Source organism: Abramis brama (genome assembly GCF_963993115.1).
Source record: "Abramis brama genome assembly, chromosome: 12".
Taxonomy (NCBI): domain Eukaryota; kingdom Metazoa; phylum Chordata; class Actinopteri; order Cypriniformes; family Leuciscidae; genus Abramis; species Abramis brama.
The window spans coordinates 6,210,997-6,238,907 of record NC_139974.1 but is presented as its reverse complement, the minus strand read 5'-3'; the positions used below and the strand labels follow the sequence as shown (position 1 = coordinate 6,238,907).

Here is a 27,911-nt window from a genome sequence, read left to right as displayed (position 1 = left end):
AAGCTTCTTCATAACTACAATTAGACCTAGAACTTTTTACCAATCTTATTTCTTTATTCTCTTGAATTCGTTTTAATCCTTTAATTATTCAGATCAATGCACTCACTTCTCTCTTCTCTCTTCCAGCTAATTAGGTGCCAAGAGCTATATATCTATAATCAAAAGTTGTAAATGTTCTGCACAATTTTTTATTAAGTTAAAGCAGGAGATAAAAACTAACACAAACGTTTCGGCTGTCTAAATATTAGTTGCTATGTTTTCTATGTTTCTATGTTTTCTTCAGACTCATCACTTTATTATTTCCTTTCTGTATAAATGTGAATGACATTTTATGTGCCTTCCTTATTCTGAACAAACTCAGCAGCACTCAAGTCTCAGCGGACACGTCTTCTGTCAGGCTCATGAAATGGATTCAGTCTATCAAAATACTGATTTCAAACTTACAACAGTTTCTTCAGATGAAAAACGCTCTCAATACAAAGGTAAGGCTGGGGATATCATCAGTATGCATTAGAATTTCTATTTCTAAGATTTAGCACTGCAGTTACTGTGTACGTTTTTTTTTTAATGTTCATTCAACAATTACACATTTTTCAGATGTTTTTGTCCAAAGCGCCTTACATTACATTCAAGGTATACATTTTATCCATTCATGTTTTCCCTTGGAATCAACTCTATCATTTAACCCTCATGTTGTGTGTGGAGTCAATATGATCCCGATCGACTATTCCTTAGTTAAAATAACAGGTTTCCCTTCATCTCAGCAAGATTTTGTGACTTATTCTACATTATCTATCTATACACACCAAGGTTATGGTTTTGCATTTTTAAATTAGTTTTTATTTTAATATTTTCAATTTTGCTTTAAATTTCAGTTTAGTTTTAGTTAGTTTCATTAATGGTTTTGTTAGTTTTAGATTAGTTTTTATTTTGTAAACACATTTCTATTTAGTTTTTATTTATTTAGCTTCAGTTTTAGTTTTAGTAATTATAGTTTAGCAGAGCAAACAGAACACTTCCAGTGTAGACATGTTGGAAACTCAGAAGCGCAGACCAGGAGACTTGGTTCTTTCTTCAGCAGGATTCTTTATTGAGAACACGAGCTGTCAGTAGCTGCAGTCATCAAGTCTAACTAGGGCAGTAGACATTGTAATTTATATACATTTCAAGGGGGAGGGATTTACACTGAGGTGGAGACACTCTGAACAAAGCATGTAAATTAAGTACATGAGTCAGCTCGTTACCCCAATTTCCCCAACCCTGATCTCATCAGCATAACAGTGTCATTTAAATGCATAGATGCTAATACAATCAGCTTGACAGTTTCACCCATACCTTCACATTTTCATAGCTTAACTTGGGACAATGACACTGTTCAGGAGGTGCATAAAGACAAAAGGTTAATGTCAGACACCTGGGTTGCTTGACTTAATCTTCTTTGAATCTCATCATCTATGCCTCAAAATGTAAAACACACTGTACAGAACTTTCTCAGTTTATATACTAGTGTTGTAACCTAGATGTAACATTTTATAAATTTGTAATACAACAATTCCCCCTTTGAGAGTTCTAATAACTCTCACAAAATACAAATTTAGACATTTAAAAGTTAATTCTTGTAACCCGTGATTGTTACAGGCACATAGCACAGATTTTCTGTAATTGCATGCTGACACAGAAACAAACATACAATTAGGGTCCGTGAGGTTCTTATGGGTAATAGTCTTTTCTGGTTGGAACTGTCCTTTTCTTGTTAGGGGTGTGTGTCATTTGTTGAATGAAACACTTGATACTATGTACGCATAGATAGTACGCCAGTATAGGAGAAACAACAGCAAAATTGCTATTTCCTTGATCCACAGCCAGGGTTTAACAGGTTTCCGAACCATGAAGAATTATCTTCAGTCATCTGGTGTAATTTTGCTGAAAGATCAAGAATGTCTTGTTGGATTTTGTTCAAGCCCTCTTTTGGATCTATTAACCCGGTGCAGCACTCAGAGCCAATAATGGTGCAGGCTCCCCCTTGCTTTGCAAGAATGTAATTCAAGGCCACTCTGTTTGTAAGATCAGTATCTTGTGCAAAGCGAGAGTGTCCATGATGTTACCCAGGGCTAAAACCATATCATTGGCCAATTTCTGTACAGAATTTGATAAGCTTCTGACTTGATCAAGGGCCTGTATGACACCATAAGATGGGATTAATGCTCCAAGAGTTCTTGACCACCATGTTTGTGCACAAGTGAGTCCTGTAATGCAGCCATCTTTGTTTGTGGTAGGAGATGAATTTTGTAGATGTAGATGGGGTGTGCCACCCATGGGATTCCTGCTCCTACTGAAGGCGGGTGTGGCATGCAAACGTTCTTTCCAGCAAACAAGGCGTTTTTTGACATATTCATCAGCTCTAAGAATATATGTTGTTTCTGGAATCTACACTTTGTGCTATGTCCAGGATGGTTATTAGTACGGCAATCTTGATCATGTTGATGGATGATTGAAGTTCCCGTATGTGAGACTCTGCATTGTGTATTTTATTTTATTTTATTTTTTTTTTGTGATAGTTGGCTCGGCAATGGGTCTAGTTGTTTTCTAGAGGTTGTGACTTCATACGCAGGTGAGGAGGTCAGTGCATATGGGCCTCGGGACAGCCATCAAGTGGTATCTGCACAGAATAAGAAAGAAAACAAAAGACAGATAGAGCAGTATTTGTTCAAACACTCGGGTTGTATCCTTTTCTGAGTCTGCTATTGTTGTTCCTTCTTTCCCTATTTCTTAATTCCTGCGACACCTAAAGAACAGTGAGGTAAGGATGGACTAGTGGATGGGGAAGGCCTATGAGGGAGTCTTCACCGCAGGGTTGGCCCCCGAAGCCTGTTGCATTCGGTTCTTCCCTGGGCTCCTCACTGGTCTGTGTCCTATCCTATCCCTGTAGGTGGGGGAACAACTTTACAGTGTGACACATGAGTCCAGGTTTTCCTTCCCTGACACAATACTGCAGCTGCTGTAATCAACATCACTTGATGTGGTCCGTGCCATTTAGGCTCTAATGGTTTGTTTTTGAATGACTTTATCATGACCCATTGACCTGGGATGATTGTGTGTCCACCTTCTGGTGGAGTCTGCCAACAAGACTCAACTCTCTCTTTAGCGCTCTGTACTGTCTTTGTGAGGTTTTCACAGTAAGCATTCAGGGCATCTGAGGCAACTTGTACATCAGCATTTCTAAGATCAATCACACCTGTCATCTGCATCAGGTGTCCAGTAATAATCTCATGAGGGTTCAGTCCTACTGATCTGTTAGGTGACGCTCTCATACTACACAGTATATGAGCCAGGGACGGACTGACAATCTGTGCGTTCTGGAAAAGTCCAGAACGGCCGTCCAACCGAGGGCCGTCGGCACAAGAAATAAGTCTAATAAAACAATATGAACAGCCAACAGCAGGGGCACTACGATCACTTATATGATACGTGTAAAAAAAAAAACAACTGAGGAAGAAGAGTCGGCCTACTAGCCACTGACAGAAAGTTAGTTTTATAAGGCTTACCTATACTGCACTTTTAAATTTGCTTACATTATATTTGAATAGGTAAGTTATAGTATAGCAGTGGTCTCCAACGTGATGCCTGTGAGTTGCCCGCTAAACACATTCTATAAATAGCCCCAACTTGCCAATAGCGATCCACTGTAAATCGGGGCTCCAGACTTCGACTAAATGGTATAATTTTGCGACCTTTTCAACTAAACGTTTCAATTTGCACTTTTGCCTCTACAAAATTACCCAACTCTCTTTGATTATACGCTGTCATTTGCGTTGCGTATGATAAACATCAAATGGCAAACGCTCAAAAAGCGGAACAAAACCTGTTTGATCTGAGCAGCGCAGAGCATCATCAGCTTGGCCCAAAAACAGCGATCGCGGCCAAAGCAGCTGATCTCGATCACGGATTATTATCGATTATTACACAGAGCTGCGTGATCCACTGAGAAGCATTTAAATTCAGCGCAGAATTCTCTATCTCCATTATAAACCCACAGATGACATTGTGATTTAAGCTTGTTAAAAGCCAGATGAAACAGCGCTGATATTCTCAACATATTGATGCAAAAAACAGGCGAAACATTGTTCCAAGAACAAACCAGTTAGAAGACATTCACTCCACAACTTAATTAACTGTAGTAAAACAATTTTTTTTGGGCAGAAATGTGCCTGTATATATTCATATTAAAAATGCTGTTATATTAATATAGTCATGTAGGCCTATATAGGCTATTAAATGTAATGCAGTAGGCTAATGTTTTTGTTAAGAAGTTATGGCAGTTTATTTATTTATTTTTGCATTTATATTTATACTAAATGTTTGGGCTACTGTTTTTGATAACACATACAATAGGTTTATAGAAAATCAACAAAAAAATCAATACATATTTTCAGAATTTTTCAGGAATTGTTGATTTTTTTTTTTTTTTAAATGCTTGTAAGTCTGAACTAGAATATCAAGATATTTTATTATTTCGCATATGATGGTGTAAAGTAAAAAAGCACCACCATGTTATATGTATAACAAATATTTGAGTATAACAAACAAAAATCCCTTCTATTATTTTATCCCTTGAGGTAGCCCTCGCACACAAAAAGGTTGGAGACCCCTGGTATATATAACTATATGTTTTATTAGGGGTGTCCCCGACTATGGATTTTCATAGTCGAATCAGAATCGTCATGTCTTGCTTATAGTCGACTAATAGTCGAATCGTGTGTATGGGGGTGGAGCTGGGGGCGGGGCTTTAACATTTCAAAGCCGCGATGTACAGAAAATCACACAAAGATATAGAAGAAAATGTATAAAAACATTTTGGATCAATAAAACTAAGAAATAACATAAATAACTCCAGAAAGGCCACAGACAGGATTTGCATTTCACATACAAATCAAATTAAATCGGCTAAATTACCTGTGCAAGCACTGCAGCCTCTATACACCACAACATCGATAAACCGAAAAAATAAACAATTAATTTACTAAATTAAATTAGAACAGAATATACCTTTCTAATAAATAAAAATACAAAACGAAATAAATCAGAATCAAGTCACAAGATGAGCAAATGTGTGCAAAATGCCTAAAGTGCAGGGGAACATATATTCAAAACACAAGCCACAAATAGTTAGATTAGATAACCCTGACAGATCAATAAATAAAATAAAAATAAAGAAACTATTAAAATAACGATAGTAGCCAGAATTTTCAACTTTGTCTTTTTAACTGCAGAAACAAAATGCTAAACTGGAGTGGCAGTCTTTTTAGCTAAAAATGTTCACACTCACAGCATCCAAAAATCAAATTAGAACCGTCTGAAAAGTTTTGAAATCACTTGTACCCTACCTGATCGAGAGAACAAATCCAGTCTTTCACTCTGTCTGTGTCCGTTGGAGTCTTTTCAAATTGTGCGCGCGGATAGATACATTCTAACGTGAAACTTGTTAACGTTGGCCGGCAGAAGTGCGATCATGGTTTTCCTGATGCTAAATCCAGCCTTGGAGAATATCCTTTCTGACGGTGTACATCCACACTTTATATTTTCTTATCCCAGACATTGTTATTTTAAAGATTTAAATCCTTGCCGCCAAGACGCTCCTCTGTCGGTTACGGATTGAAAGTGAAACTTAAATCTGTCACGCGGACGCGGGGTGTTTGGATTTATTCACGCACGTTAAAAAATATTTATTAAAAGCTTATTTCTTTGCACATTTTTATATACAGCATTATCATAATAGGCTGAACATTAACGTATTGACTGAAAACCGGTAGTTCTATGTGAAATCAGACATTGAGCGCCCTCATATAGCCAAAGTGGCATGATCCTCGTTTCATAACTTCTGCGAAGATTCGACCATGAGATCGGTAGTCGAATCAGGCTCCTCCAATCGAAGCATCGAATCTTCGACTATTTGGGGTCACCCCTATGTTTTATAATTACAAGTTTGTGTAATTTGGGGTTTCTGTTGCATGCAGTGACATTTCATTATTTGCATTTTATGGCATTGTACATTTTTTGTCTTTATTTGAAGGCTGAGGCTTCATTAATAAACACAACCCCAATTATCATCATTGGTTTGATATGTTACTTGCTGTGAATATCTTGTCTGATAGGCTACAGTATTGTGGCATAGTATCAGGACATCCTGGCTAGTGTCTGTCGCACAGGGGCGAATGGCCGGATAATGGGCCTATTTGGGAGAAAGTCCAGGGCTGTTTTTTAGCCCCAGTCCGTCCCTGATATGAGCTGGCAGCGTTTCGACCCATGGTACTCCTTCCTGATGCATTTTGCTTTGCCTGGTTTTGATTGTTCCGTTCGATCATTCAACCTGTCCCGATGCTTGTGGCCTGTATGGACAGTGAAGATTCCACTTAAACTTCAACATTCTAGACACTTCCTTGACTACCTGTCCTGTGAAGTGTGTACCTTGATCTGAGTCAATGCAATCTGGTAATCCCCATCTGGGGATGAAATCAGTGACAAGACATTTAGCAGTGTGTGCAGCTGTAGCACGCCCTGTTGGATAAGATTCTATCCATCTTGAGAACTTGTCTATTACTACCAAAATGTCAGTTTTTCCCTTACAAGGAGGCAACGATATGTAGTCAACTTGCAAGTGACGAAATGGTCCTGGTGGAGCTGGGGTATGTGTTGCTGCTGGCACATAATTTTTCTGACATGTAACGCATCTCTTGACTGTTTTGGTGGCTACCTTTCTGAATTTTGGATTCCACCATTGATTTGAGAGCCTGTGATTCATCGTTGCTGGACCACTGTGACCCAAATTGTGTATTTGTTGAGCCAAATATGGCAGCAGTGATTCGGGAGCGACATACTTTCCCCCCTTTGGTCCAGCAGCCGGAATAATCCACAGTGGCTCCTTTGTCTAACCATGTCCATGCTTCATATAGAGGAACGTCTTTGTACAGATCAACGATTGATTCGGGAGGCAGAATTGTCTTCTGTGCTGTACTACCTGAACACACCTGTACAGCTGCATAGGAACAAGCCTGTTTAGCCGCTACATCAGCAAGAGCATTACCTTTAGCTTCCGTAGTATTAGTTGTGAGATGTGCTTTCACTTTGATCACCGCTAATTTCTTTGGAAGTTTCATGGCAAACATTAGATATTTCACTAATCCAGCATGCTTAATGGGGGATCCAGCAGAAGTTAAAAACTGTCTGCTTTGCCAAATGACACCAAAATCATGAATTGCCCCAAAAGCATACCAGGAATCTGTGTAGATATTTGCATCTGATCCTGAAGCTAGCGTGCATGCTCTAGTTATGGCTACTAGTTCTGCAGCTTGAGCTGAAAAATGATCTGAAAGACGACCTGAAGTTATCACTTTAGTGGTGGAAGTTACTGCATAACCTGCTCGTCTGTTACCTTCATTGACTTAAGCTGAACCATCAACAAACAACTCAAATTCTGAATTCTCTATGGGAGTTTCTTTTACTTCACTCGTAGGTGTGTATGTAAGCGTAACACAATCGTGAGTCATTTCTCCTTCATCCTCTAACACAACTTCAGTCATTGCAGACATCATACATGAGGATGGGTTCGTGACAGGGTTATTATAGTTTAGCATTTTTCATTAGTTTTTATTTTTATTTCGTTTTGACTTTTTGTTTTCAAATTCAGTTTAGTTTTAATTAGTTTCTAAAGTGGGTTTGCTAGTTTAGTTTAGTTTTTATTTTTTGAAAATGCTTAGTTTTAGTTTAGTTTTTATTAGTTTTAGAGTTAGTTTTAGTCTTTTTTGTAATTTGGGTTATTTGTCAGGGGCAAGATTCAAAAAGGTCAGAAAAAGTATTGTGTAATAATAACTCAACAAAAACATCATACAATTTTAGAAAAAAATTCACACCCCATTGAAATTCCTTTACCTCTTATAAAATCCACACGCCATACCAAAAATCTACACATCTTCTATACAGAATTCACACCCTATACAAATACCACAGCTGTACAATTTTCACACCCTATACTAAATTTACCCTATACAGTCAATAGCCTACTCATCTGGATTGAAGCAGCAATCATTCAGTGTAAAAGTAAAAAAAAAAATTACATAACATTATTTAATATCTGAATCACAGCTTTTGACATCGACACAACACAACCAAAAAGTGCATTTTACCTCAAACTTGCGACTAGTTAACTTTCTAAAGAAGGCGCAATCGCTTCTCGGGTCGACATTAAAGGGATAGTTCGGACAAAAATGATATTTAACCCATGATTTACTCACCCTCAAGCCGTTCGAGATGTATATGTCAATCTTTTTTCAGACGAGCACATTTTCAGTTATTTTAGAAAATGTCTTAGATCTTTCAGTGGTTATAATGTGAAGTAATGGGGTCCATCTCCTTCAAGTCCCAAAATGTGCATGCATCCTTCACAAAAGGCATCCTTCACATCGTGACGTAGAACGAACGTGACAGCGCAGCCAGAGAGCAGAGCAAAACAAAACTCTACGTTCGTTCTACGTCACGACGCTTCCTACGCTACGTCCTACGTCATACGCCAGCATCCATCTCCGTGAACGCGTGACAAAACCGCACGGATTACCCTCAGAAGGCCTTCGTTTATCCCCCTGGACCCGGATGGATTACTTTTGTGAAGGATGCATGCACATTTTGGGACTTGAAGGAGGTGGACCCCATTACTTCACATTATAACCACTGAAAGATCTTTTCTAGAAATAGAAGACATTTTCTAAAATAACTGAAAATGTGTTCGTCTGAAAAAAGACTGACATATGGATCTCGAACGGCTTGAGGGTGAGTAAATCATGGGTTAAATATCATTTTTGGCCAAACTATCCCTTTAACACACTGACAAAATTATATACAGAATTTAAAATATTTTGATTACACTTTTTAATGTGTGATTGTGTAAAGGTGTTCACGAGATAGAGATACCAACCTTTCGCGAACTTGCTTTCAACGTCGAACGAACACTCGTTCTCATGGAGACGCGGTGTGCACAGAGGGGAGGGGCTGTGTGTGTGTGTGTGTGTGTGTGCGCGCGCATGTGAGAGACGTATGAGTGACAGAGAGACGGAGGGAGACAGGGAAAGGAAATGCAGCTGAACGAATACGCTGCGTGTTTTAAATAGCATTAATGAAATGAAATGAAAATGAAAGACCTTGACAAAGACGAAAGCTAAGGACATTTACTCTATAATTTTATTTTATTTTAGTTAGTTTTGCCAAACACACATTACAGTTTTTGTTAGTTATCGTTTTTTTGTAATGCCTCGTTTTTATTTTTATTTCGGTTAACGACAATGTTTTTCCCACCTAGTTTTCGTTTTTTCGTTAGTTTTCGTTAGTTTTCGTTAACGATTATAACCTTGGTTCGTGACTGGCGCACGCTGTAAAACAATGTTCGGGGCTGTGAGGGTAGTTAATTAATTTCCTCAACGGGAGGAGGTGACAGAAGTGACTTTTGCTTGATTCATTAGTGCGGATAATGCATGAGGGCATTTTACATTTACAGTCTGACCTAACACCATTACAGATGAATGGCCTGTGCTGTATAGCATAACATTTAAGGCTGTGAGTCTACTTAACCAGTGTCCCCCAAAGGAAGGCTGAGACAGTCACTTTCCTTTTGTTCTATTAAACAAAAATAAGTCTTTCATCTTTGCTGTAAGTTACTGGGGAAATTAAGCACTCACAGCCCAAAAGGTTAACACCTCATCAAGCTGCCCCACGAGTTTAATGACGAGGGGAGGGGCTGCTTCAGAGTAGCAAGCAGACTGAGTAGAACTGAGTAACATTGTTAACTTGTCTAAAGTTATTTTTGTTTTTCTACACTCGTTTGTCCAATGTTGCTTACCACAGCAATAACAACTGCCCTCTCTTAGGACATTTGCGTTTCTGTTGATTCTCTGTGTTGACCTTAAAGGATGCTGCTGCAATTTTTACTCTTGCCTTGACATCAGAGTCTCTTTCCCAAGTAGCTAACCTCTCCAAGTTGTTTTGCAGGGTTCTAGTGGACCATGTGAAGTCTAAGAAAGGCAATGCCTTTCTATGTTCTGACAAAAGATCATCAAACCATGTGCGAACAAGGGGACCATTATCATCTAGCACCTTCTCTGAAGTGTCAGCTATCCCACTGTATGCTGCAGCTGACTGTCAAAATCTTTCAGTGTACTTACTGACAGTTTCATCCTTCTACTGTACACAACTAGTGATCTTTGACCAGTCCACTTTTGGTCCAACAATGTTCTTTAACACTCTCAGAACTCCCTCTTTATATTAATCTTTTCTGGGATGTTGAAAATCAGAATTGTTTACAGCACTTTCAAAATCATTGAATTCTGACTCAGTCAAGATCTGTGATATTAGCTGGGTGACTTCAGCTAAAGACATATCATAGAGCCACATTTTTCTGAACAACTCTCTCCTAAACTCAGAAAAATGTATATGCACTGATGGCAAACTCTCAGCAAGTCTCTCTATGGCTTCAGGACCTAAAGTTATATTGTCTGCTTGTAACTGCAGTATGTGGGTTGCAGATGGAACTGTATCAACCCCTTTTCCCCTACTCTGAGCCTTTTGTCTTGCTCCACACACTTCAACTGCATTTACATCTTTATTCATCAATCCAGCTTTGACATTGTCCTCTATTCTAAGTCAGGATAAATTGCATCTGATTGGTCTTCTGAGTCACATTTGGTTGAGGCCTTGTTATGGCCCACCTTTTTCGTGAGACAGGACACTGTGCAATTGTTTGTTCTGTTCTTTTAACTTACCAATACACCAAGTTTGTTCTTTTGCAATGGATAAGCTAAATTCTCTGTGGCAGCAGATGATGCCTTTTATGTTTTTCTTCCTGATACATGCACCTAACACCTTCTTGCATTCTTCAATAGACCATACTTTTTCTGGGTGAACACCAAATTTCTTTGTCAAATCCAATCTGACTGACTCAGTCACTATGGAGTCCATGTGCTCTCCTAACAATGACTTGAACTCACTGTCTGTCCATAAAGGGGTAGCTAGTCCACCTTTCTCAGTTGTTGGAATCAGCCTAGCATTCCTTCTAACCATTTTGTGATGTTTTCCTGACACAGTACTTCCCTGACAAAACAGAGGATAAACCAATAACTTCTCTGACAAAGCAAATGATAGCTAGTTATGGATACTCATCATAATGTATTTAACTTTCCCTGGCAAGCAGAGGAGAACCAATTTGCTAACACACTTTTAACAGTTGTTAAACTTTCCTGATTAAACAGAGGATGAACCTTCTTCTTAAGCAAAGTAGAGGATAAACTACTGTTAACACATTGTAACTGTTGTTAAACTTCCCTGTTTGAACAGAGGATTAATCTTCTATGACTGCACAGAGGATATATCACTTTCCCTGGAAAAGCAGAGAACAAATCTTTCCTAACTTTACAGAGGATAAACCTTCTCTAACAACGTAGAGGATAACTATTCCATTAAACAACCTTCCCTGATTAGACAGAGGATAAACCAACTTCCCTGACTATACAGAGGATGAAACACTTCTCTGGCAAAGCAGAGGATAAATCACCTTCCCTGGTAAAGCAGAGGATAAATCTTCCCTAACTTTACAGAGGATAAACCTTCTCTAGCAACATAGAGGACAACTAGTCTGTTAACCAAACCCTGCAACTGTTTGTTAACACTTTTCTGGCTGCACAGATGATAACCACATGTACTGGTCTGTTAGGTTCTTTTGGATAGAGTGACACTCACCAACCCTTGGTTGTACAGAAAGATTCAGTCTGGAACTCAGTCAGACCTTTGTTGAGCTTGAAGTTTCAATCTATCTGGATTCAGGTGAGTAGCTCTATCCGGGTCACGGCACCAAAACTGTTGAATTCTCAGAAGCGCAGACCAGGAGACTTGGTTCTTTCTCTAGTAACTACAACACTCTTGTTCACACTTACTGCTGTTGTTGTTAGAATGACATTTTGCACATGAAAAATAAGAAATAAGAAAAGTACTGTACTGTAACTGCTGCAACTAACAGTAACAACTTTAACCATAATATATGAAATACCAATAAACTATGAGAATGGCAAAATTACCTTACAGTTTTTTTCGATTGCTAAACGACAGTGGGCACAACTGGAGTCACATGTGCAGAACTCTAACTACAGTCTGCACAGCAGCAGTTCATGTGAACCAAACTCTAGTTCGTTTTTCATTTCTTGAACACAGTTTTCAAAACTCTACACACTTATCCCATGACTTTAACCACAACCTGCACAACACTGTGGATTTACAGCACTTTGTTCAAATGCTAACACACTGCTGTCAAAACTGTGAACCACACATTCAAAACAGAATAGATTTCAGCCTTGTGCCTTTCAAACACTGCTGATTGTGGCCTGATGCTAGAGAGAGGCAGGATTAGCCCCTCAATTATTTGTTCGAATTACAGTATGTACTTTTAGTTTCTACCTTTTTTTCTCATTACTGTAATTCCATAAATTACTACAGACTATTGAAGCAAACTGCTAATTGTTATGTTCTAAAAATTTAAATAAATCATGTGAAAGAATGTCACTCTTTTCTTTGAAGAAAATATTACTTTGTATACTATGAAGTCACTGAAATTGTTCAAACTGTAAAGATGAAAAGTCTGTATTTTCTGTATTGGTGTTTGATGCTAGTGTTTTTACTCTCAGTGTGCTCTGAGTGACAGTGTGTGTGTTATCTCAGTGAGGGTTGTGCATAGTGTTTGGCTGCACAGGGCCTGTTTTGAGCCATGTGTTCAGAGTTGTGTTTCTTAGAATGAGTTTTGCAGGTGATGTGAACTGTTTAGCTCAGGTGACTGTTGGTAGTGCAGACTGTAGTTAGAGTTTTGCACATGTAGCTCCAGTTGGGCTCACTGTCGTTTAGCAATCGAAAAAAAACTGTAAAAGTATACAAGTAAAAACTATGAAAAATTCAGACGGACTAATTCATATTAAAGATGGAATCTTGTTACAGTTTTTTACGATTGTTTACACACTAAAATAAAAATTTCCACACAATTTGCAAAATTCTACTCCAAGCAGCAAAACACCTCCACAGATTTGCACAACATTACACACAATGTCTGCTTCACCCTTTTTGCAAAACATTACACACAGTGATTTGTAAATCTCTACACACATTTTCACACCTTAGACACAGTTAAGGATTGTGAGGTTACTTCCTTGTCATTACAAAGCCCCGGATTGCCAATGACAACACTAATGAACGAATTGGATAAACACAACCACCAGGTGTGGAAGCACACATGTGCTAATTTGAAAACGCAGCACTCAGGTGTGCTATAAAAGGCAGCAGGTGAGTTCACCTGTCTTCAACAAAAATGGAAGGAGCTAGAAGAAAAAGAAGAAGAGTGAGAATGAGAGGGGGAGCTCAAAGAGGAGATGAAGGAGGTAGAGGAAGAGGAGAAGGAGGTAGAGGAAGAGGTCCAGGTAGAGGAAGAGGAGAAGAAGGAGATAGAGGAAGAGGCCTAGGTAGAGGAAGAGGAGAAGGAGGTAGAGGAAGAGGTAGGGAAGGACTTATGCCATTGAAGACATAGCCTGTGATGTGGATGAAATCTTATGGCCTGATCCAGCCAGACGGAGAGATGATGAATAGTTACAGTATTCTTGTTGCTTTTACAGTAGTTTTTCTTCAGAGACAAAGTGTATGTACTTCATGCAGTAATTTTTATTTGTCTACAGATTTTATTTGTTTCATTGATTTCATTGTTGGTTGATTACTGTAACTGATTATGGTAAGAAATACTGTGTAAGTATTGAAATAAATACTTGAAATATTCAGTCTGCAGCATCAGTGTTGTGCAGTGCTTTGTAAGTTTATAGTAGGCCTATTTGTGTACATTCTCCCTATATCTCAAACTAATCATGAACAATGTTGTGGTTATGTCACTATTTTTTTTTTGTCATCTAAATTATCCCTTACATAACAATGTCTGGCCAAAAATCTAGCGCATGCTATTTCCTAAAATTAGTTTTTTTACAAATGTGTTTTATATTTATCACAGCTGTGTAACTGGCTGCAATAGTGTCTGATCATTGAGGACTGTGTTGGTTAAATGAAAACTAATAGCATTTTCACAAATATGTGTATATGTTTTGACTGAAGTGTGTATGTTTTGACTGAAGTGTGTCATTTTGCAAACAATCTAGGAATTATGCAAATTGAGTGTGGTGTTTGGATAATTGTGATTCTGTTTTGAAAAAAAGAACCCGGTTTTCAAAATTGCGTGTAAACAATTGAAAAAAACTGTAAGCGCCCTCAAAAAAAAGCAATGCTGTCTACATTGGATGCGGCGTCGCGCACGCTACACAACAAATTACCAACAACTGATCGCGCGCGCGCTCTGTTTCTGACGCACTTCAAGCACTCGCTGGGCGGGGAAAGATTGCATCTCTCTGCCATCTGTAACCATGTTGACGTGCCGCCCGGTGTGGCCGCGATTCGCGGCGATTGTGGTTCCGTCCCGGGTTACCATGGTGACGGCTGTGAGATTACAAAAATCACATCCCTGCTGAATAGAAAGATACATGTTCATTTATATCATACAGTTGAGTAAAAATCAATGTCACTCAAGTCTTATTCACTGTGATTTGCTCTGGTGATTGGTTTGTAATGATCTGAGCTAGTCATATGACTGTTAGTTCTCAGGCCCGGTTCTACGGGGGTGCTTGAGGGTGCTAAGCACCCTCAAATAAAAGTGAAAGCACCCTCAGATGAAAAATTATTAATAGCACACATAAACGAGATTTTGCCGAAAATAAAACACAGACGGATTTCACACTCTTGCCTATAATAGGATAGCCTACACAAAATAAATAAATTAATAAAATTAAACAAATATATATATATATATATATTAAATAAATTATTTCGTTATGCTTTCATGTTTAATGCATTGTAGTTGTCCTTTCGTGATCGCGATACGCAAAAGGTGAAGCTGTCTCTTTAATTGCCCACTTTGCTTGCGTGCGTGGTTCCCGCTCAGAAATTTTGTTAGCTGACTTTCTGAGACGGGGCTTTAGGTAACGTTATGTGTGTTGTGTAACGTTAAGCTAGCGCAGCTTCTTGGTCTTTTGCTGTCAATTGTTTTGAACTGCTTGTCGTTGTTATTGGAGTTGTCATAAAGAATATAGCAGCAATACCTTGGTGTAATAACGTTACTGCAGCAGTGCTTTATCAATATGTTTATGCATAACGCTAACAATGAATGACTGATTGGGTGTTGATGTGTTGTCATGGTTGTCATATTGTACAGACCCGGCATTCAGCGCTAGTGCATTATGGGTAATTGTTTGTTGGGAGTTGATTTATGCGTTATTACAGCAATATGGTTGGGGTTTGTGTTAGTAAAGTTACGTGTGTTTATGTTCAAGTTAGGTTGGATGTTCTTGGTACATTTTCTGCCTTGTTATGTAAAAATGTGTCTCTCACCGTCATGGAGAGAGACGTGTGTAAGGCAGTGACTTTTGGCCATTCTAGGAGCGTTCAATTTAAGTTGAAGCCGGTTACAACAAGGGTATCACCACAGTGAAAGTAGGCTATGAGTGGCATGTTTTAATGTTTTGCAAAGTGAAGATTGCTGCTTGTTTACATGCTATTCTATAATTTACTGCCAGATCGTATATTGTTTAACATAACAGCAATTACAGTAGTATTGTTGTATACAACATCCCCAATTTTGAGATACTATGTTTCAGACTGATGATGAGCTATTTCCTACGATTATGTAAGCAGCACCCTCACTATATTCAGAAGCACCCTCAGTGATTTGGTTCTAGAACCGGGCCTGTTAGTTCTACTGTGTTAAGCACTTTTTGGTTAACTATATATGGCCTTTGACCTGAGCATCCTTAGTCTGCTTTTCTCTGTACATTTAATGTTGAAAATACCCATTACATCATTTTTTTCTATCACAATATATATATAAAACATAGAATATATGTTATATATAGGGATGTAATCACCATAGATATTGAGAGGGACAAGTCATGCATGGCCAAATCGTCCCTCATCGAAAGTTGTAGGCCTACCTAATGCAGAAGCCACCTCATTTTCCAATGTCAGATTTTGATTTAGCATAAGCGGAAACTAAAGCTGAAAAGAGAAGAGAGTCCACTCACGTATACAGGATACTTGATTTGAGAGTCTTCTGTTGAGATTATTTTAAAAATAATTTAGCCTTAACTTCTCAACAAATAAAATGAGAAAATATGAATTCTGTTTTTGGTTTAGCAATAATTTCCTTCATCTCATCAAATTTCCAATCACAGATAACTCCACTGAAGAGCAAGACAGTGAGAGGGAAGTTTGTCCTCCTAAATGGACTAAAATTCTTCTGATTGTTTTTGCTGTTTCTCTGGTTCTCTTACGAGAGTTCTCTCGTACTGCGTTTTTACTAAAACGCTACGGGAAAAGTCTCTTTTCACGAAACACTGAAGCAAAAAATTATCCTTTAATTTTCATATATGTAAAACGCGTTGCAGCAGCAGTCAGCTATGGCGAGACGGCTTGCTCGCTCATTGGCTGCTCTGCGGCAACTGCATAAGCCTATCGAGCGAGGCCTGGGGTGACGTCAGGCCAATGAGGGCGCTTCGCGCCCTCCTCGCCACTTCCCGCCGAGACGGGCGTGGCTTACCTCTATAAAAGGAGCTCGAGAAGGCTGATTCACTTGATTTTAATCTCTTCAGCGAAGCGCACGCATCGCTGGATCACGAGGAAGCACGCGTCGTCTGATGCAAGCACTTCAGCGGGACGAGCCCTTGAAGCCGCTGGCCAACGCCGCCTTCTACCGCCGTACCTGCTGCGCTTTCCGACGCCATATCCTTTACATTCTTGTTCTTGTGTATGTGTGTGTGTGTGTGTTCGCTTTGCAACACGCACCCCTAAAAGAGCTGCGTCTTTTTCAAGATGCTTTCTCATGCAGCGCTCGCGCTCGCTGACGGCGAAACGCCTTCACTCCGAGCCAATTGCCTACGGTGACTCTGAGGACTCGCCGGGCATCCTTTCCGAGGCTGCCCTTCCTGGAAGCGGATGGCGGGATTAGTTTTTCTTTACGTTACAAGAAAAGCTACCCTGCCTCTGCACGCGTCATTCACCGGCGAAGGAGAAAAGAGTGTTCTTAGTCCCACCGTTGGTCGGTCTGACCTCTTTTCTCTCACATTTCTCAGTTCCCTGTTCGGCAACTGGAAATATTATTGCAGCAAGTGAGTCTGTTACACGCTTGCCTGCCAGCAAAAGCCGAAGAATACATGTTGACGCCGCTTTCAAAAGCCTGTATCCCCCTGTGGCTCAGTGGTGGAATTATACGTTTTCCACACGGGGGACCGGGGTTCGTATCCCGGTCTAGCGGCATATATATTTATGCCGCCAATGCTTTGCTCTGTCAGTCCCCTGAAGGCGACTGCAGAGATGCATTTTGCAGCCAGCGAGCGCGTAGTACCCGCTTGCCTGCAACCGAACACCGTTTCTACGGTTCCCGTGCGTCACTGGCGAAAGGAGAATGGAGTGTTTTCAGCCCCGCTGAAACTGGGCGATATCCACTCTTCTCACATTCTGGCATTTTGCAGGCGTCTGAAAATGCAAATCACTCTGTCTGTTCCCCGAGAGGCAACTGCAGACGTGTTTTTTTGCTGCCCACGAGCACGCTGAATACTCGCGCTGACTATATCTTTGTATCTTCACTGTGGTCCAGTGGTAGATTCTTAGACTTGCGCGCGGGGGATCCGAGGTTCGAACCCCAGGCCTGCCGGCAGAAAATATTTATGCCGCCGAATGCAAATCACTCTGTTTGTTCCCCGAGAGGCAACTGCAGACGTGTTTTTTGCTGCCCACGAGCACGTGGTATATGCCTGCAAGCAAACGCCAGTGTGGATAATACTCGCGCTGACTATATCTTTGTATCTTCACTGTGGTCCAGTGGTAGATTCTTAGACTTGCGCGCGGGGGATCCGAGGTTCGAACCCCAGGCCTGCCGGCAGAAAATATTTATGCCGCCGAATGCAAATCACTCTGTTTGTTCCCCGAGAGGCAACTGCAGACGTGTTTTTTGCTGCCCACGAGCACGTGGTATATGCCTGCAAGCAAACGCCAGTGTGGATAATACTCGCGCTGACTTTGTCTATGTATCTTCACTGTGGTCCAGTGGTAGATTCTTAGACTTGCGCGCGGGGGATCCGAGGTTCGAATCCCAGGCCTGCCGACAGAAAATATTATGCCGCCGAATGCAATCACTCTGTTTGTTTCCCGAGAGGCAACTGCAGACGTGTTTTTTGCAGCCCACGAGCACGTGGTACATGGCCGGACTTCTACCGAAGCCCACACTTACTCACGGTATTTTCTGGTGTCCCGGCCACGGCTGATGGTGCTATAAGTGTAGCGTCGATGCCCACTCCTCAGTGCCCATCTCTACACACAAGCACAGCCCTACACTTAGGGCTCGCGCACATAAAATCGACTCTGGTCGATTGCGCTTCCAACATAGTGAAAGTGCCCGCACAAACACTATGTCTCACAGACCACAGGCTCTCTGTAAAAACGAGACCTGTGCGCGCTCGCTCTGCTCAGTCAGACAGCGCGCCCAAAGCAGTGAATGTGCCCGCTTCCCGCCCACATTTACTCGCAGACATGAGTCCCGCGGGACCCGCTCAGCCCTCCCTCACTCAGTCAAGCGCTGTAGTAAGGTCGAGGACGAGCGCTCTGCCCGCTGTAATAAGCGCGCCCCCCGCCTCGAATGCCACAGGCATAACGCCTACGTTATTGCGCCCCGAAGCGCCTCTGTCGCACGGCGAACAGAGCGCGCTTCGCATCCAGCCCTTAGCCAACCATGCAGAAGCATGGGCAGCGCTTCCAGGGGTTTCGGACTGGGTGCTAGGCATTATAAAGAGAGGCTTCTCGCTACAGTTTTGTCGACGCCCTCCCCGCTTCACAGCGCGCGTCCAACTACGGTGGTTTCAGAAGTAGCACACCTACTTCGCGCCGAAATATCAAAACTGATAAGCAAAGGGGCGATAGAGCGTGTGCCCCAAGCTCAAAGCGAAGGGGGGCTATACAACAGATACTTTCTAGTCCCCAAAAAGGACGATGGTATCAGACCCATACTGGATCTAAGACGGCTGAACAAAGCATTAGTGAAACGCAGTTTCAAAATGCTCACGACCAGGAAAATCCTTGCGCATGTTTGCCGAGGAGACTGGTTTATGTCAATAGATCTGAAGGACGCGTATTTTCAAATACAGATAGCGTCACATCACAGGCGATACTTGAGATTCGCCTTCGAGGGTCAGACATACCAGTATACAGTCCTGCCGTTCGGTTTGTCCCTGGCACCTCGTACATTTACGAAATGCATGGACGCAGCGCTCGCTCCTCTCAGACTCAGAGGCATGCGAGTGCTGAACTATTTGGATGACTGGTTGATCCTAGCCCAATCATGATCTCAGCTCGTGGAGCACAGAACCATTTTACTCGATCACCTCGAGAATCTTGGTATCACGGTCAATTGGGCGAAGAGTTCACTGAACCCCAGTCAAACGATTTCGTTTCTGGGTATCGTTCTGGACTCGCAGTCTATGACAGCGCGGCTGTTGCCACAGCGCGTGCTGCATATTCAGCGCGCGGCGAAGTCTTTCCGCCGCGGCGCTTTCACCCCGCTCAGGAAGTTTCAAAGGATGCTGGGTCTTATGGCCTCAGCATCGTCAGTTCTCCGGCTGGGCTTGCTCCGCATGCGCCCGCTGCAGTTCTGGTTGAAAGCGCGGGTGTCCGGTCGATTATGCCTCAAGGTCGATCAGAACTGTGTTACAGCCCTGGTGCCTTGGATGGCGGACGACTGGTACTGATCAGGTGTAAGCCTGGGGACTTCCTCGGGAGTGAGGATGGTGTCGACAGACGCATCCACCTCGAGATGGGGAGCGCTGCTCGAGGGCAGACCGTTCTTCGGCCTGTGGTCGGAACGAGAAAAGCTCCAACACAAAAACTTAGAAATGCTGACAGTGCACAACGCGCTGACGCGTTTTTGTCCCCACATCAAGGACCAACACGTCATAGTCCGTTCGGACATCATGGCTGTGGTGTCCTACATAAATCGCCAGGGCGGTCTGAAATCCACATCCCTGTACAGGTTGGCGAAACGCCTCCTAATATGGGCTCAGCACAACTTACGCTCGCTGAGAGCAGTGCATGTACCTGGGCTTCAGAATGTGGGCCCAGACAGACTGTCCAGGAACAACGTTCCCCCGGGCGAGTGGTCTCTACACCCACAAACAGTCCGGCTGTTGTGGGAGAGATTCGGCAGAGCGGAGGTGGACCTATTCGCGTCCCACGAAAACGCCTACTGCCCTGCGTTCTTTTCAAAGAGCGATAGCGCGCTGTCCCGAAGGTGGCCGCGCTGCCCGCTATACGTTTTTCCCCCCGTCTCCCTCCTGCCACAGGTGTTGGAACGGGACAGGGAAACAAAATGCCCAGTGCTGCTTGTAGCACCGTTCTGGAAGAACCAAGCATGGTTCCCAGTCCTGATGCAGTTAGCAGACATCGCTCCATGGCCAGTGCCGTTGAGGAGAGATCTCCTCTCGCAGGCCGGGGGCTCGATTTGGCACCCACACCCGGAGCTGTGGTCCCTTCATGTGTGGGCGCTCAACGGATATCCGTTGGTCTCGCAGAGGGAGTCATGAATACCATCACTCAGGCTAGAGCACCGTCGACTCGGCGGCTTTATGCTTCGAAGTGGTCGGTTTTCTCCGGCTGGTGTACAGCTCGGAGCCTATCACCCCTCGAATGTGAGGTAACGGAGGTTCTCTCCTTCCTACAAGAGCTGTTGGATAAGGGCAGATCCCCTTCCACGCTCAAAGTATATGTGGCGGCTATTTCAGCGTTCTCCGGTTCAACGCTGGGTCAGTCACTGGGAAGGAACGATTTAGTCATCCGCTTCCTCAGGGGAGCCAGGAGACTGAATCCACCCAGACCTCCTTCAGTCCCTATGTGGGACCTTTCTACGGTCTTGGCGGCCATGAAAGGTGCCCCTTTCGAGCCTATCCAGTCTATTAGCCTCAAACATTTGTCTTTCAAAACAGTGTTTTTGATGGCTCTCGCTTCAGTGAAGCGCATAGGCGATCTGCACGCGCTCTCCGTGAGCCCGGCATGCTTGGAGTTTGGTCCTAATGACTCTAAAGTCATACTCAAACCTAAGCACGGCTATGTGCCGAAATCCCTCAACACGCCTTTTCGGGCTCAGGTTATTTCCCTGTCTGCCCTGCCGGCATCGAGTGAGGAGGGGGACTCGAGTTTTCTTTGCCCTGTTAGGGCTTTAAGAGCTTATGTGTCCCGCTCTGCTGTCTTCAGACAGACAGAGCAGCTCTTTGTCTCGTTCAGCGGACGTTCCAAAGGAATGGCTGTTTCGAAACAAAGTCTATCCAGATGGATAGTTGACGCCATAGCGCTGGCTTATACTGTCAAGGGCATTCAATGCCCGTTGGGAGTTAGAGCGCACTCTACGAGAGGCGTTGCCTCCTCGTGGGCTTGGTCTAGCGGGATTTCCCTACAGGATATATGTACGGCGGCAGGCTGGGCCTCTCCGTCTACATTTATCAGGTTTTATAACCTAGAGGTTCCCGCCTTACAGGCTAAGCTTTTGTCGGTGTAGTCGATTCAGCTGTCTAGCTAGACCTCTGAAATCGCAGGCGCAATGCGCTACCGACTATCTTGGGCAGAACTGTGTAAGACCCACATTTCCCACATTAGTTCAGGCTCCCTACCCTGTCTATGTGATGTCATATTCGCGTCTGTGGACATGTCTATATAAGGACGGAGGGAATCCCCTCTTGTCTTTAGACTCTCCCTGTGAGGTCGCGTTAAGCCTGCGGACGCTACAGTATAGGGAATTAAGGCTCCCCTCCCTTATTCCCTGACTCTGTGTGAGTCTATCTGGTGATTATGCACTGTATGCCTGAAATAGCTTCCGGTGATCGGTGTTTTTATCCCAGCACGCACAGCGTTTTACAAGGGGTTCCCGTAGCGTTTTAGTAAAAACGCAGTACGAGAGAACTCTCGTAAGAGAACGTACTCGGTTACTAACGTAACCTCGGTTCTCTCTAGAAGAGGGAACGAGTACTGCGTTCTCTGCTGTGCGTATGGTTCACTCTGGTTCGCTTCGGCGATCAAAATCAAGTGAATCAGCCTTCTCGAGCTCCTTTTATAGAGGTAAGCCACGCCCGTCTCGGCGGGAAGTGGCGAGGAGGGCGCGAAGCGCCCTCATTGGCCTGACGTCACCCCAGGCCTCGCTCGATAGGCTTATGCAGTTGCCGCAGAGCAGCCAATGAGCGAGCAAGCCGTCTCGCCATAGCTGACTGCTGCTGCAACGCGTTTTACATATATGAAAATTAAAGGATAATTTTTTGCTTCAGTGTTTCGTGAAAAGAGACTTTTCCCGTAGCGTTTTAGTAAAAACGCAGTACTCGTTCCCTCTTCTAGAGAGAACCGAGGTTACGTTAGTAACCGAGTACGTTTTTGCCCTTGGAGGTCTCTGTATTCTGGGTATACTGTGTGAGTATAACTATATGATTTTCATAACTAATATGATACTATGCATTGATTTAAATGTGAAATTTTGAAGTATATTGCTTTATATACAACTTATAATAATAATAATAATAATAATATATATATATATATATATATATATATATATATATATATATATATATATATATATATATATATACAGTATAATATTTTTTACAGTATAGATACACAGATACAAATATATTGTTCAGTAAACTCAAAAGTAACAAGTTGATTAAAAAATAAAAAAATCTGTGGATTTTTGCAGCTGACCTTATTGCATATATATTTGTAACAACTGAAACATTTTTACTGAAAAACTCTTAATATAACACCTAATTGTTACATTTACTCTCCTGGTGTAGTTCCAATTATTCATGCAGTCCCTAGACAAATTATGTTAACTAAGCTATATTTTACAAATTTAAGTGGATTGCACATAATTGTGACAAAATGCCTTTTTTTTCTTTTCTTTTCTTTTTAATACAAATTATATCACTGCTACTGCTTATGTTTTGTCTTTATTCAGTTTCCAGTCTGTCAATGAAACTTTCTGCCAAGGAGACCAAGAGCAAACGTGAGTAAAATGTACTTGATTCTTTAATGGGGGGGGGGGGTTCTGTTTGTTTGTTTAATTTTTTCATTTACTTAATTTATTAACTGTTTCTGTACTAGTCATGGCAAGAGAATTTCAGGAACTTACAGTTAACTACAACAGAGTTAGAGAACGTCTCAGCGATAAAGACAGTAAGTTGTGTTAGTTTCAGCTTGAACCAGTTTAGATTAAATCCATCAGCTCATTTCAACACACTTTGAACTCATTTCTCCAACCACTTGTTTTCTCCTTTCTTCATAACCATTGCTGTACCAGACATGGTGAGAGAGCTTACAGACAACTACACCAGAGCTAGAGAACGTCTCAGCGCTAAAGACAGTAAGTTGTGTTAGTTTCAGTTGTATACCGTACACAGACCAAGAGGTGCTATTTCTAATTCTGAACCCGTTTAATTAATTAATTAAAATTAATAAATTAATTTAACTTGTTTAATTACAGTTTTGTTTGTTGAGGAAATACAAGTTAGTCTCAACCAATTGTTCTGTTTCTGTACCAGCCATGGAAAGAGAGCTTGAGGAACTTACAGCCAACTACACCAGTAAGTTAAGTTCAGATTCATATATCAAATTGTATCACAGTTCTTTTTGTTCTGTAAATACAAGTCAGTCATTTGAACACATTTCTCCAACCATTTGTTTTCTTCCTTTTTCATAACTGTTTCTGTACCAGTCATGGCTAACAGACAACTGCGCCAGACTGCAATTCTCTTTCACACCCATGACACAGGCTTAGACAAAGTGTTCTGCACACTGAACCAAACTTTGATTAACTTCAAGAGTATTGTGTTCTGAAGAATGGATCATTTTCATCCTGATTGTGTTTGTTTTTGGCCTTGTCATTCAGATTACAGAGAACAGTTTGATGCGCTCCACAACCAGCATGAGGAAACACTTAGAAAGCTGAACAGATTAAATCGTACGTCTTCAGATTTGAGTCTTGTGCAAAGTTAAAAGACATTCATTACATACACATACTGTACTATAAATAAGCACAATTAATAGAAATGAGTGAAATAATGAATAACTGAATTGTCTCTCTTTCTCAAAAGCCAGCACAGGTTGTGCACTTTGTGCCGTAAACTGGATTTATTCTGGGGGAAAGTGCTACTACTTCTCTATGGTCAAGATGAACTGGACACAGAGTCGAGATCACTGTGTGAGTCGAGGAGGACATCTAGTGATCATAAACAGCCAAGCAGAGCAGGTGTGTTCTGCACTTCAACACTTCATCTACAGTAAATTAATTACAATTTGTCAGTGTGACTACATTTGCTTTACACAATGCCAAGTACAGTATAATATAGATTTAACTACTACAGAATAGTAGAGAAAGAAATAACAATATTTTTTTCCTCAAGCTGATGATCATGGTTAAATTTAGTCTCTGATGGTCTAAGAAGATTGGGTGAAAGTTAGCATCTTGTGCAAAAGACTTGTTCTTAGCTTGTTCACCGAGCAAACATTTCAAAAGCCTTAAATTTGATGCATGATATCTAAAAAAAGAAAGTAGTTTCAGTAGTGGAGCATGTTATTCATTAGCCTGGGTGCCAGCCCGAACCCCGCCCACAACATTTTTTGGTCGGGAAGTTCGGTCTGGACTCGATCCATTGAGGAGTAATTATGCTCGGCTCCTAGAAGGCCGAGCCAATCAAATTGCCAGGGCGGGCTTTAATCAGTGATGGACAGATGATCTGCGGTTAGTAATCACCCACGTCACCAAAGAGCGCTTGATTTGAATTAGTTTACAACAAACGACTGCAGCAGGAGAATTGAGATTTCACGAGTTCACACTTACAAATAAGTCAGATAGAATAAATGCGTAGGCTATATGAGATGTCACGAGTTCACACAAATAAGTAAGATAGAATAAATGCATATATGACGTGCTGTCCGAGGAGAGGGCTGTGGGCTCGGTAGCCATACTCCATCCCCCCCCCCCCATACTCGTGTTCCTGGTTGTGAGAGAACAAGACAAGAGTGAGGATTCGGGGTGGTGGAGGGACCGAGGGATGCTGAAAAACTGTCAAGGAGTGTTAGGTAAGTTGACAGAGTGAATATGCTTCCTCGGTAACGTTAGACATGGTAATGTTTGATGACAAGTTGATATTGGATTGATTATTTGTACGTGCTCCTCCCGAACTTTGTTTATGAAACATCATGTGTAGATTCCGCCATCGCGTCTGTTATAGAAGATATCCACATAGCATTCATTTTAAAAGAGGAACAGAGAGCCGCGCCCGCAACATTTTGTTGGTTGAAAATATGAATGAAGAACATGCGTCATTTACTCGGTTGCAGGGCCTGAAATTAACACCCGACCACACGCCAAATGCGGGTGAATTCTGCAATTGGCGGGTAACACTGTCAATCTACCTGCCACATTGGCAGGTAGCCAATGAGAATTGACCCTTCGTGGGGAGTTTGATTGACGGCGATCTAGCCAATCATAATCCGCCGAATCCGCCTTTTTTTGTCCGGCAAAGCAGTCAGGAGAGTTCAACGTTGGATGATTTGAACTTGAAAAAACGGAGTGTACTAAGTAGGCCTACTGACATCTTTCCGCAGTTAAAACTACATTCCTTCTTATGTTCATTCATGTTTATTTGATGCTATAAATTAACTAGAAGGAAGAGATGATCGGTTCACGAGCAGCTTTAACTGAGGCACCACAGCGATCTGTCAAGACACATTACAGAGCCAAAAAACGGTATTGTCTAAATTTCTTTAAAAATGACCAAATTTTAACGTTGAGACTTTGTTTAATATCAAAAGTAACCTGGACTGTCTTGTCTGTCAGCGTGTTGTCAGTGTCTCTGCTGTGCGATGTGTTTTTCATTGCATGAGATCATGGTTTGGCGTGAGCGCGGTGTAGCTTGTCCGACATAGCAACAGTAACTAAAGGGGCCGGGTCTTTGCGTTTTTTTTTTTTTTTTTTTGCAACTGTTGTTCTTTGACATTTAAACGAAGTCAGCCATTTCGTTGGATTTTAGCTAAAAATGTGGCAGCACATTACTGGAGTACAGAAAGCATCTGTGAAAGCAGCGCAGTTTGAGTGTTTCGGAACGTATATGTGATCGGAGAGAACGATGAGGCCCTTCTCTGACTACGTTTGAATAATATGTGAGTCAAGTATTAAACTGTTGGTGAGATGAGATGAGATAATGCAACGCTGACATAGGCTACAGTACAATGACAGTTGCACAGATGTTGGGAGTTGGGAACCGGTGAGAAAATGCCTACCCGGTAACTTTACCAGTAATAACAATATTAATTTAGTTCTGCTTAACGGTTCCTGAACGCTGTAACTAACAGCTGCCCAGCCATCAACACAGCCGCGTGTGATTTGTTTACATACGAGCTGCACTAGGTCTATATCTGTATTCTAAGAGTCATTATTACTTGTAAGGATCTTGTTAATAACTTGACAGCACTTAAATGTGTATTCTTACAAGTTAAAGAACAAATGTTTGTGCAATTCCTTTTTTTTTTCACCTTTTATGAGGCAAAAAAAAAAAAAAAAACTGGCTGGTAAAAAGTCACTGTGGCGGGTGGTCAAAAAAGTTAACTTCAGGCCCTGCTCGGTTGCTCTGATTGGTTGTAGGTCTATCCAATTGAGTGCAGAGGTTTTTTTTTTCCTGGTTCGGTTGAGACACGCCCCATAATCAAATCTCTATGAAGCAGTATCAGACTCACATTCTGACTAGAATATGAGTATGACGAAGTCAGGCTAGTTATTCATGTTATTTTTCAAGATAAAAATACATAAAAATGATTTAGAAAAACATGCCCTGATTAATCTTTCTCAATAAATCCAATAAATAGTCAATTTTGTTTTCCCACTGACATTAAATATTAGGCTACACATTTCTCTGCTCCAAACCTTATGTGTATTATAATATACCACAAGACAAAAACATGTTTTTCTCTATCAGGATTTTCTGACCTCTAAAGTTAAAGTGACGCACTGGATTGGTCTTAATGATTTGGGCACTGAGGGACACTGGGTCTGGGTGAACAATCAGCCACTAAATGATTCAGCAGAGTAAGAGCTTCATTAATCTTGACAATACAACCTCTGCATTAAAACTAACAATACTTCAATAATTATTAGCAGGTTGCTGCCAAACAGAACCTTTTTTTTTTTTCATCCTGCAGATTCTGGATGAAACGAGAGGATGGAGTCAGTGAGCCTGATAACTGGACTAAAGACCATCCTGCCGGTGAAGACTGTGCTAGTCTGGGACATAAAATGGGAGAGACGGATTTCTGGACAGATGCTTTCTGTTTCCAAGAGAAAAGATTTGTGTGTGAAGCTGCAGCAGCGGTTTAATTCATCCCTCCTGAATAGTTCACCCAAAAGTTGGCACCCTGTCATTTACTCAAACCAACTGTTGTGAAACAAAAGACATTACACACATGCAGGGTTCTGGGTCAAACATCTACTATAATATGATACATTTTTGCTATTAATATAACATATGCAAAATAAAATAAAAAGTCAGAATGCACAACTATAAATGCTGTCAAATGAGAATATTGTTCTGATAATAATGCAGTTCCAGCATCTACCAGTAGGGGATCACTGGACTTATAAACCCTATACACTTCCTCTTCATATAAGTGCAATATTGTCCTGTCCATATGTGACATATGGTGAATTTTTATTTTATTTTTTAAGGTGG

At 41.5% G+C, this 27,911-nt stretch overlaps 1 protein-coding gene across 1 annotated transcript; it reads left to right on the top strand.

Moving 5' to 3' along the window:
• The first annotated feature begins 359 nt into the window (after positions 1 to 359).
• Positions 360 to 27,800, top strand: LOC311093546 (C-type lectin domain family 10 member A-like). The gene is made up of 11 exons (XM_084131026.1): positions 360 to 482; positions 16,335 to 16,426; positions 22,560 to 22,596; positions 23,144 to 23,191; positions 23,290 to 23,361; positions 23,486 to 23,548; positions 23,727 to 23,768; positions 24,074 to 24,145; positions 24,279 to 24,433; positions 27,162 to 27,271; positions 27,385 to 27,800. The coding sequence occupies exons 1-11, from the start codon at positions 407 to 409 to the stop codon at positions 27,557 to 27,559; spliced, it is 942 nt and encodes a 313-aa protein (XP_083987152.1). The 5' UTR covers positions 360 to 406; the 3' UTR covers positions 27,560 to 27,800.
• Positions 27,801 to 27,911: the final 111 nt, after the last annotated feature.